General features: G+C 35.4%; 1 protein-coding gene across 6 annotated transcripts in view; it reads right to left on the bottom strand.

Annotated features, from left to right (window-relative positions):
* The window catches only part of hdac4 (histone deacetylase 4), a 251755-nt gene that overhangs the window by 155490 nt on the left and 83711 nt on the right, over positions 1 to 12554 (bottom strand). For 4 of the 6 annotated variants that reach the window (XM_088604972.1, XM_088604973.1, XM_088604974.1 and 1 more), the window contains exon 1: positions 8880 to 8949. The exons of the other annotated variants lie outside the window; for them this stretch is intronic. In XM_088604972.1, coding sequence (XP_088461098.1) covers positions 8880 to 8934 — 55 coding nt within the window. In that variant the 5' untranslated portion in view covers positions 8935 to 8949. Of the gene's footprint in view, positions 1 to 8879; positions 8950 to 12554 lie in introns of those variants that run through there. 6 annotated transcript variants of the gene reach the window in all.

Genomic DNA, 12554 nt, shown 5'->3' with positions numbered 1-12554 from the left:
AACCCCAGCTCGCTTACGTTTGTGGTTTGACGACAGCAGAGGCTTTCTTCTGGCAGTCCTTCTAAATAGTTTGTTGGCATGGAGGTGGCGTCAATTAGATTTTGTTCATAGGAATTTCTAGGTGTGCCAATAATTGCGACAGGTGTTTTTGAGAAAAATGTTTATTTTTTTATAAGAATCTTTTAAAAAAAATAATTTTACCTCACTGAAAATTTAGATTTCTCTCATATTTTCAGTGTAAGATCAAGCTGATAAACTAACAAAGACATTTGCTCATCTTTACCAAGGGTGCCAATAATTCTGGAGGGCACTGTATAAGATAAAATTATCTAAATTTTTAGATAACCTGAGTTACTTTTGTGACTCAAGCACAAGCGTCTATTAATACTCATGGTTGTCGGCAAACTCTGGGCAACCTAGAGAAAAAGAGCTGACCTGGCCTTATATTGTACTTAATGCTCAATGCTTCACCACTAGAGGGCTCTCTTCTCAGACGATACTGCTACAATGTATGCTCACCTTTGCAATGCAGACACCTTAGGAATTAGGAAAGTAATGACATTTAATAACATTTAATTTGAGTAAATACAGTCTGGAAAGAGAAAGACAAAACAGAAAGTAAGTCATACAAAATGTTTGGAATCTGAGAAAAACTGAAAGCAAAAATGTATATGCAAAAACATACAATGAGTGAAAAATATTTAGCACTACATGGGTATGGTGAGACCATGGGATACTCTCCAATGAACCCTGGTCCTGGAATGCCTTAATCTAGTTCACTTAGTAGGTAACCATGAAATCACTGATTTCTAAAGATATGGAACAATTCCATCTTGGTCATTCAAACAGATAATTTGTTAATTTCAGTAATTTAGAGAGCACCTAGGGCTAAAATCGAAGTACTCTTCAGCCTTTGTGGACCAGAGTTTCTGAACTGAAGAGATTACTTGTTTGATTTTATAAAGATCTTAGAGGTGCAGTCAACCTTTAAGAACAGTTGATCTAAAAACTAACTTGGCTTGGAGATCTCTAGGGTTGAATACCCCTGAGCAGGATAATCATCTGTAGTGTAAATATGCAATGGATCTCGCACAAGCCAAAGAGAAAAAGATGGCATTTTAATATATGCATCAATTAAAAAGAGGCTAGAGGTTTGAGTGCAGAGCTGCATCACAGGTGGGTTGCAAAGAAACAAATAGAGGTTAATTCAACACCAAAAGCAAGCAAGAAAAAAAAATATTGAGGTGTAAGGTAGAGAGAGAAAAGTTTCAGGGTAACTGTAAGGCAAAGGAGGACAAAAGCATGGGAGAATGGGTACAGCAGATAAAAACTGGCCAAACAATGCCTAAACTATCCAGGTAATTGTAATAGGAGTCCATTGTGAATTTTTCAAAGGATGCCATTCAGCTATTTCTTGAAATAAACCAGGTTGTCAGCTTCAACAATAATGCTAGACACCTTGTTCAAAACATGCATATATTTCAAAATACTACTTCTAGGCTAATTCTAAGGAGAGGCCATAGATTTAACGATTTGTTAACTGTATATTCCAGAATTAATTGAAGCACTAAAATTTACAAGGTGTAGGCCTACAGTCTATAGCAGTTTATATTTGTGCAGAGACACAAGATGTTTCTACTTTGGACTGCTGTGCTGGAATATATAATTATGCATATGTAGGTAAACACATATGAATTAATATTCATATATTAATTGAATATTAAATGTATGTTTCAAATATCTGTTGCTGTAATTTTATATTTTGATATAAAAAAATAATTACAGTGGAATCTTAGTTGAGTTTCTGGAACTGACTGTACAGTAGCATTATGCTTTATGGGTAGTGTATGTTTGACTTATTTGCTTGCTACAGAATTGTATTCTGCATTCTACTGTATGTTTTTAAAATTACAAACTGGCCTTTGTTCTGCAGCAAATTCAACTGATTTTAGATTTATATTCAGAAAACACCATCAACAATTGGTTTTTCCACCCCCAATAAAGCACAAAACACTGAATTGGGATCAATGCCTATTGGTGTAGTTTGCTTCACACTAAAGGTTTTGTAATTTATTATAATTAAATTATAGAACAGAGCTTCATTCTCAAGCTTGGCTGAATGCTGAAAGCTCTCACTATAGTAGCTCCCCTGGTGAGCGAGACAGATAGTTAAGGGCTATGTCCCACTTAATCATCTTGAACAAATAAATATGTAAATAAACAAACCAATGAGTTAATATGAGTGGCTAGGAGACTGTTTCCTGCTAAACTATAGGTTCTGAGCCTGCTAACATAGTGCACCATTGTGTGGAATCTGGATCCTTAATGAATCTCATCCTGAGAATTCCCATGAGGCAGTTTGTTTGTATAAATTGCCACCAGAGGCCTTGATGATGACACAGCCTTCCAACATTACAAAATGCAACAAATCTCACATTGACTGAAAATACAGCATAATTCAGGAGGCTCTTCTAGATGAGGAGCACAAAGTGGAAGGTACAGTATATTCAGATCCCAGGAGATGGAATGCAGTTTCTGCTAGGGTGGTATTTTAATGGCTACCACCATTGAGGTTAGCAAGATACACCTACTAACAAGCTTTGGACTTATTTAGGATAGCATTTAGGATTCATTAAATACAAAAGAGAAATACGAGCTCTTTATGCATAAAACCACCTCACCAAAATCAACTGCAAGACCTATAGTCCCCTAAAAACATTTAAACCTTGAAAATATGGCCTTTTCAAATTCTAGAAGAGTCTTGCATCTGCCGTCATTAAGAGTTTTTTTGTTCCTTAATTCCGAATTAATCATTCCAATCATTTGCTAATACAGATAAGTTAAGGCAACTTAAATGTTACATTACAAATAAAAGTGGAAATTAAAAATTATTGGAAGAAAAGGGCAGGATGTTTCATTTGTTCATTAAAGAACAGTTACAGCACAACCATCAGTTTGAATAATTTGCAGGTAAAAAATAAACCAAAACCTGATAAACAAAAGGGGGTGGCACAGTGGTACAATGATTAGCATTGCTGCCTTTCAGTGTGGGGGCCATGGATTCAATTCTGGACCTGGGGTACCTGCGTGGAGTTTATATGTTCTCAAACAGTAATGACTAGCATTCTTAAGAACCAGATGCTAAAGGTGAGACCCTTATTTTGGTGTGGTGAATGCAAATATTGCCTTAGGTGAAATTTGATTGACTTCATAAATGTTTCAATTAAAAAATGAGTAATTGCTTTGACTTGTCAAAGTTTATAGATCACAAAGAGGAAAATGATTCTCTAGGGAAACTAAGACACTTGCAAGTAAAGTGTGAAAACATGTATATTATTCCCTGTGAAATTCAAAGTGCTTATGTTTTCCCATCTTTCAAAGTGTCTGGATTCAACTTTGATGATCATTATGCCAGTCTTTTAAATGACAATGCTTTCTCAAATGAGAAAAGTTGTCATGACTTGCTGGGGTAACTTTTGTAAACTGTTTTACATCCTTTTTGGAATCACAAACCTCCCACCAGATAAGACTAACATGAATTATTAAAGTACTAATGAAATCAGATGTTCTAAAAATAATAAAACAATGCTTCTGGCAACCGTTAACTTGTTTCCAGTGAAAGCTTCTAAGTTATGTGATCATATCATCCAAGTTAATAAATTGCATTTTTCAGGTTCTGCTGGTTAATTAATAAATCAGCACTCAATGCTGGATACTGTTATATCAAAATAATCCATCATACCATTTTGGAGGCCACAGAAAACATTTGAGCAAATTAAAAGAAATAATTTCAAATAATGTAAGGAAAAAAGGCATCTTCATCAAGTGATCTAATGAAGCTTGAGGGAAAGCCATTCTGACTGCAAACGTCAGAAAGACAATGGGATAGCAAATATGCGTATCTCAGGGAAGAACAAAAGCAAAGTACTGTACTTCAATTGTTAGAAGTAGCTTTAATAACTTTGAACCCTGGGAGAGGATGCAGAAAATTCCCATGCAGGTGTAAGCTATCTTAGAGTGTAAATGCTGGGGCAGGAAAGATATAGGACAAAAGTATTTTCTGCATTGCAGGGAAAGCTGTGCAGACCAACTACATGGGCATAACTTACAGAGGTCAGTACAAGAACAAAAAAGTGCTGATACTGTAGGTACATAAAAAGGTGTTCTGAATAAAGCATGCAAATGCTATTTTTAATTTCATGCATTGCTTATCTTGGGCTATTTTTTTAAGCTCCGACATGCATCTCTAACATGTACATGCACTGAAATGAACTGAAGTAGTCAGATGAGCAGAACTAAGATGCTATCTGGTCATGGCTGAAGTTCATATTGAGATTAAAGTGATTACGGTATGTTCCTTTCTCTGCTTGCATGCAATCTTTCACTATTCAGATTCCATTCTCAGGACGAAACAAAATATTTGTCAAGCTGAGTGGCTTCAGTAGAAAAACTGTGTCCCACCCTATCTAGAGCTGGCTGTGGTCTAATTAATAACAGATTATCTCGTATACTAGAGGACATGTAGGTCTATCGCCTGAATAAACAAAATTAAGGTTCTCAGATAAATATCAAGAACATAGTGTGGTGTAAGATCCTTAAGAAACGAGAGAGATTGGACCTCCAGTTTTACAAAAAAATATACATACCGTATATTTTGTGGAACTGCATTTTATATTTATGCTGTCTGTATGAGCTTGTGGATTTACAAAAGTAACCAAAAACTGGACTGCAATTGCAAAATATGAGAGCTACATAAAATCCTATGTGATTATATGTAATTCTAGATTCCAAGCAAAAGACAGCCATGCAAATTCAGCGCCTGTTTAAAGATTATTTTTTGTGTGCATTTCCTGTTTAGAAGGTTGACACAGTACATTTTATTATTATTTGGCAACACAAATTCTAAATGGGGATTTGTTACTGATACCTTGCCAGGGTCTACATGTGCTATTAGCACAAAGCCAGGATGATGAGATGAAGTGGCAGCTTGTAAATTAAGCTGTTACTCCCAGCTATTCTTAACTCTAGAGATCCAAAATGGAAAAGCTTTAGTGGCCTAAAACTAAATGAGCAGAAATCTGCCTTTTCAGAACAGGATTTACAGGTTGTGAGGTAAGGGCTAAAACTGAAACTTTTAGCTACTGAAATGAACAAAGTTGGGTTTTCCCTGAGCTGTAGCTGTGGAAGTATAGAAATCTCTTTCAAGCTTGCCTTAGCCCAAATAAAAAAAACCTCTGGGAATTGAAAACAATCTGGATATAATAGTAAACAAAGTCTGTATTGTGAGAAAAATTAGTGTTGCAGCATGTCAAAGACTTGTAATAAAAGCACTGTAATAAGTGGTTACAAAAGGATCACTTGCTTAAATTTCTATCAAACATTATTAAATATTTCTGGCCTATACATGTAAAAACATTTCCTGTATATGAACTTAAAGGAATTACATGAATAACAATTAAGAACTTTCAGTTTTCTCAACATTGCTTCACAAGGCAAAAACAGTCTTGTCTGTTTCTCTTTAGTTTACTTGTGGCCTGGTAGAAAGGAGCTGCTGTAGCAGGTGAAACCACTGGTCAATTCAGCATGCAAATCTTCAAACTTTTAGTTACAGGAAACTAAGGTTTAATCGCAGAATAACATTAGTAAGGCAATGGAGGCTTCCGAGTAAGAGTACCACAAAGAGGAAAAACAAGAAAACCATAAGATAAAAAAAGCCTGACACAAAGAAAGATTTGCTGTTGCTGGTATTAGTACTAAATATATCTCTTTTATGAAATCTTAACCTATTTCTAAGTGCTGTATCACTTAATTAGCACGTTGATGCAAATCAAGGGCAGCTTTGTAACAAACTTGAAAATAAAATTGTGTGAAAAACTGTTTCCTATTATGCGACATTTATAAGCACCCATATATCTGCATGCACATATAACTCTTTAGTATGAATAAACCATGTCCCAGTCACACTAGTCACACTATTCAGAAATGAAAATGAAATTAAAAAAAGATGGCACAGTTGCGCACTGGTTAGCTCTGCAGCCTTGAAATGTTGGGACCCTGGGTTCAATTCCAAACCTGGGGTGCTATTTGCAAGGAGCTTGTATGTTCTGCCCAATTCAAGGAGCTTTCCTCAAGGTGTTCTGGTTTACTCCCCCAGTCCAAAACCTACTGGCAGGAAAATGGGAAAACTGGCCCTGCTGTGCGTGTCTGTGTTTGTGTCTGTCTGCCCTGCAATGGACTGGCATCCTGCCCAAGATGTACACTGTAGTTCCTTGTGCCCATTACTTGCTGGTATAGACTCCATCTTCCCAGTGACCCTGAATTAGAAGAAGCAGTTAAAAAACTGACATTGTGGCTCTTCAGGGCTAGCATTATAATTGCCTCATTTTTTTTAATATGCACTATATGAAAAACGCAAAGAATATCAGTATTGAAAAATTACTATGACCCGACTAAAGATTAAACACTCAGTTATAAATGTTTCATCTGCTGCATATTAATGTTTTTGGTACATTTTGGCCTGTGTTGATTATTTTATGGTTCACTCGGACACTCTGGCATAGGGTAACTGGAATTCCTAGTTAGTAGGGGATAGGACCATCAGTGTGTTTACGCAACCTCCATATGACACCAAATGGCCCGACATCATTTGAGACTATAACTTTCTATAACTGAGCAAACAAGTCCATGTCACTAATGGTGTACTTCAAATGTATGAAGTAGAAAGTAGATAACAGTGACAAGATTGGTCTGACATTTGTGTGATACGGTTTGCCACTTGGGTTCCTAATTGATATACAAAATCCTCTCAAGTCCTGGGTACTGAAGGGACTCAGCTTAAAGCTAGAGAAAGATGCTAACGTTTTCCTATTCGTAAAAATATTTTGTAAAAATATTTACTTATTTTCCTTTTATTTTTGTATTTAAATGACTTTCTGCATACAGATTACTGTAAATATTATTTATGGTAAGTGTCGGTTTAAAGTACAAGGTTAAAATGCATCTTTGGTGGATGATATATTTTATAAAAAAGACCCCCCAGACAGAGATTTATGGCTGAGTGTATTAGCAATATTTAGTGTTCATAAATGAGTGTGTGAAGTCTTTACGCAGTGTTTTAGGCTCTGGAACTCACTCTGCTGTACAATGTAATGATATTACTAATATGTCAATATTAGTTTGTGTGGTTTGTGTCCTGTGCAATACTTTTCATAAATCCCTATCTTCCAAGCTATTGCCTATTTCTTTCTCAACCTCCAATTTGCTTGAAGAAAATTTAAAGAAGCCGTGTGACCTCACTTGACACTCCTTTAATGATGCTGGCTGTCTCATTATCTAACTTTCATAATTTATTTGTACCTACCTTGTGTCTGAACCAATCTGTACATACAGTATCTGCATAACTATGAATCTTTAAATAGATTGAAAACTTGCAATTAATGATGCCCTTTTAAGGTCCTTTTTTTAAAACTTTAAATCAGAGGAGGACCTAAGGTAAGTCTGTAGGTGTGTGGTCTGACCTGAAAAGGCTGCTCTAACCTGAAGTACAGGGGGCATTGACAAAAGGAGTGGAGAACAGTAGCTGACATTCAATTTGTCTCTAGTCTGTTTAAATGCCAAGTGAAGATACCCATACAAGACTGTAATGAGTTCAGATTTGTTTCCAGTACAAGCTGAAGCAAAAGAACTCCTAGCAAAAACGTGTGGATTCTAGGTAGTCAGTCACCAAAGTGATGGGAGACCAAAGCAGAGTATAATGAAATATCAAGAATACTTTCACCTCTACGCATATGCATACATTTTCATTTTTATCATTAGTGTGTAGTGAGGACTCTGTTGTTCAGCCCTAAGTGTCTTTGATGGTAAAACAAAATGTTTTCACATGAGCACTCATGTGATCATAAAATTCTAAGTAAAACATGAAACATCTATGGTAGGCTGAATGTTAGATATGATATTAATCCTCACTTGTTAGCACACAATTTGAATATTTTAAGAAACTTTGCTTATTTTCAATATCACAGACCTGTAGATTTCTCATATTTTCACATGTGAAACCCCCCATTGAAGAGAATGAATATTTATTCATGACATCTAGATGTTGTGACCCGCAGTCAGTGCTACCAGGATGTGCATCTGTTTTAGTTGGTCTTTGTTGGCAATAAAGCAAATAAACAGCTGTGTTGAACTTTCTAAATTTTACTCTACATCACCTCTGTGTATTAAAATCTATCTCATGCTGCAAGTCATAAAAATGCTGTTTAAAGATTTCTGTGTGGGTAGACTAGCTGTAACAAACAGGAAAGATGAGTCATTGTCATTGTAACATCATTTCCTATTTCCCAGCATTTCATTTTTTATTTTTTTTAATGAAAAGAAAAATCACCTATTCTAATATACATTTACTGAGGCCCAGATAGATTTGTTTTCTTCAAGGACGTGTGTATTGCATTGCATGCATTTAATGCTGCTACCTGTCTGCAACAATATATTTATCTCTTTAAATTAGAAACCTTGTAATCTCATGGTGAATGTTTAATGCATTGAGACATTTCCTGTAAAAAATGGCTTCTTTAAATAAATAAAAAAATGAATGCATCACAACTTGAGTCCCATATTACATTACAAATCGTATTACATTTTATAAGTGATTTAGCCACATTTATAAAAGTCAAAATCAACACTCTCATAAAAACAGCCTTTTGCTTTTTTCTAATTCTGGTATCTAGGTTAGCAAAATGCTTAAATTCAAGGGTGCCTTATCCTGGTCTGGAAGTCCATCAGGTTTTACAGGCCACTATTAAACATTAAATCACTCATTTATTACAGCTTGAAACAATTAAAAAGGTGATTTGTTAAATTACAGATCATTTCATACTTACTGCTTACACCTGCTCCACAGCTGAAACGTTGTTTCCTTTCCTCTCTTTTCAGCATGGAATAAACCTATTACTTGTTCCTTTGCAGCCTACGCATGCTGACGCAGCTACCTGCTTGAACTATTTAATACTTACGTTAAGTATTAGATTTCAATCCTCAAGCAACTGAAGTATCTTGATTGAATACATTACTTGGTTAAGTCATCAATAATTTACAAGTGTTCCCAATCTTTACAAACAAGTGACCTAAAAGATTAACTGGACTGGGGATCTCTATGACCACGTGGACCATGGTTACACACCCCTGCTGTAGCTAATATATTCATATCATTCAAATTCTCATCAAGAAAATGTGCTGTTCTCTATCTTCATTGCCTCTCCACAAAAGAACAAACACTGAGAACCTTGCTTGTTTTAATACCAGTGTCCCTGAGAATAACCTCTCTGGCAATAGAACTCAGTGATTGGTTAAAACAAAATAAAATTGAACAATAGTGCACTTTACCACCGGCAGTTGCTTTTATGGTTTGGGGAAACTTTTTTGTGGTCTGCGCATCCCAATCATAAGTATCACTTCAACTAAAAAAACCTTCATGTAACTCCAGGGCAAATGAATAGTTGGGACACAAAAACAAAAGTATGATAGATTAACAAGGTTCTTGTATATTTCACTAGACATTATCGCTATTAACTTTCTATCTCTTGTTTGAAAATAGGCTTAATTTGATTGGGACACCAGCATCTCTTCAAACTGAAGTGCTTTTAGCCTTCAGCTGTGGGAGCACCGGTTTTCCAGTCCTGAGGCATTTTATGATAACCAATGCACCATCTGGTCCATAATCAAAGCGCTGATTAAAAGCCATCAAGTACTTATGAATGTCATACTTACAATTAACACAACAGTGCATAAAGTTTCACTTCATCTTTTTCTAACACAAGTGTCACTTTCTTTCCTTTTCAAGTAAATGAATCATAATAATAAATAATTCCTTGTATTTTATAGGACTGTTTTTCAGATTTTTACATGTGAGATTTATATAAAGGGACCCATTTCACCAACAAATCACAGAAAGGCCTGACATAATTTGTATTGATATACAATAGATATATGCCTCCAAAGTTACAATCCATAAATGCTGCTTCTTACAACTGTTAAAAAAGGGTTTGAAAGCAGAAAAATGTTAATAAAAATGAAAGCTCAAAATACGTTCAGTAGAATATCAGGTGATATGCTTGAAAAAAAACAATATATTCAAATACTGTAATATTTCTTTAGGATATAGAAAGTTTCACTTTCTGAAATAGTATACTAAACTGAGACACAATATTAAAGTACATTAAAAACAGGTACAAAAAAAAACATTTGGGTTTCCGACCCCTGTAACTACAGCTATGCACACTATGTAAAACTTGTTCCGAGTGGTCTTTTAAATATTGTGCTGCCCTTGTGTCCTCAAGGGAGAAAGGCTTACAAGCTTTGTAGGTAGAAAACTGCACAGCTGGAACATTTTCCACAGGACACTACACTTCCATTTGCCATTTCATTTAAGGACTGCAACAATGGTACCTCTTGAAGCAGATACAAGAAACAGAACATTAACCAGAAATAACAGACTAATCTGAAATGACAAACACATTTAATTACTTCTGTGTATACACTTCTGTCATTCATCTCTTTTATTTATCCTATTTAATAACACATAACATTAAGAGTTCTACTGTACATATGAAAAGAAAAAAAAACAAGGAATTCTCAAAGCCTCACTTGATGGAGAAACAAAATCAGTCTCACTTGTGGCAGTGAATGGCACTGTCGGGATTATCGGCTACCTTTAATTCCTCTGTTTTGACAGTGCAGTCAAGAGATTCCAAAGCTCTGGGTTCTTCAGCAATTCATGCCCCAGATGTTCTAAGAATAGCCTGAGCAGTCAGTGCAACAGCAGGAACCATTTAGAGAGATAAACAACTGAAGCTCAAGCTCAAAAGCACATCAAGGCTGGGTACCTAGGGTGCTGACCTTTTACATAAGAAACTCTTTTTTCCCCTCCTGTTCACATCAAGAAGGACCATGAAATCACAGAGGGATTCCTCATGAAGGCTCTCTCCACAGTATAATCACATTTCTTGTCCAAGATCCTTTGAGTGTTCCCTCAAGACCAACACTTCTTAAATTTAAGCATTAAGAATCAGACATGAACATAAACAGCACCAATTAATACAAAAATATTCCAAAAGTGAACAACAGCAGAGTACACATTGACACTGGTGTCAGAGTACACATTTCAAGGATGTGAGAAATTATGGGGCAGCGACACAGTTTGGGTGTACCGTGTTGCACAAAAGCTAACTGCCCTAACCGTCAAGCAATTAATTAACCAGCAAAGAATGAGGATACAACTCAAAACACAACTAAGAAATCACCATAGTTTTTCATTTAATAATATATTAGCATAAAAAACATTTTAATGAATTTCATTAACATGCTACACTTTCTATTAAAACACAAAAGGTCATTTTTTTGTGGCTTGTACTGAGAACACAGAGCTGTCCTACAACAGGCTATTAATTTTACACACAGCAGATACTGAGAAACAACTTCCAAAATGTTGCACAATCATAAAATCTGTGTCAACCTGCAACATTAATATTATACTGACATGTTCATTTGGCTATTTTTCAAAAACCAAAAGTTACTCACTCTGGTAAACTTACAGTAAACTGAATGAGCACCTTTACCACAACAGATGTCTAGACAACACCCAACAGAAGAACATCTAATTTTCAAAGCGTTGATACAGTACAATTGCTATTAGACTTTAATTATTCTGTTATGACAAAACTTACAGGACATTTTCAATTAATACTGTAAAACGGGTTTTCAGTTCCCAAACCTTTCCTTTTGCTGTAACCCAAGTAATTGTCAGGGCTACAAATATAACCGTTGGTATTGCTATTATATCTGCCTTCCCTCATATACTAAAAACAGCAACAGCACAAAGCACACAAAAGAAGGCCTGCACTGAAAGAGAGACAGAAATAAAGAAAAAGAGAGCATTAAAATGGCAATTTAATAATAATAACCTGAACACTTTCTTGAAAATACTGGCAAATACATTTTGCCTTCCAACAACATAAAAGATTAAACAAAGATATCTGGATTTCCATTTTAAAAGTAATTTCTCTACATGTTGTAGAACGAGTGATAAAACGAACACCTGTCTTATCATACAGCAGAATTTTGTTGTTGTTGTTGCACGGCCATATCCGAAGGATTTGTCCGCAGCACAACCAGTACTGGTTACATGAGTACAGAGAAAAAGATCAAATAAATGGTCCAAATGTTCTAAAATTCATCTCTAATTGAACAGATATGGAATATCATGGTGTTTGGCAATTTCAAACTGCCCAACCAACAGTATCAATAATTACTACTTAATATTTATATTTTAAACGTTTGATGATGAGAAGACATTTAATAAGAGGAACACAACCAGTGCTGCCCCTGCTGTTATTTCTAAGGATTTCGGCCAAGGGCAATATTGTATGATGACTAGCAGTTATAGTAAAATAACAGCAACAAGAGAATTTTAAGTCATAGTAGTAGTTATTTTCTCAATGATACTTTTTTGTGCTTCAAGAAAGCATTTACTTTTATAGGACTGTCTACTTTGGCAGCGG

Source organism: Lepisosteus platostomus, chromosome 14, assembly GCF_059453375.1.
Source record: "Lepisosteus platostomus isolate fLepPlt1 chromosome 14, fLepPlt1.hap1, whole genome shotgun sequence".
NCBI classification, from domain to species: domain Eukaryota; kingdom Metazoa; phylum Chordata; class Actinopteri; order Semionotiformes; family Lepisosteidae; genus Lepisosteus; species Lepisosteus platostomus.
This window is presented reverse-complemented; position numbering and strand designations above follow the sequence as displayed.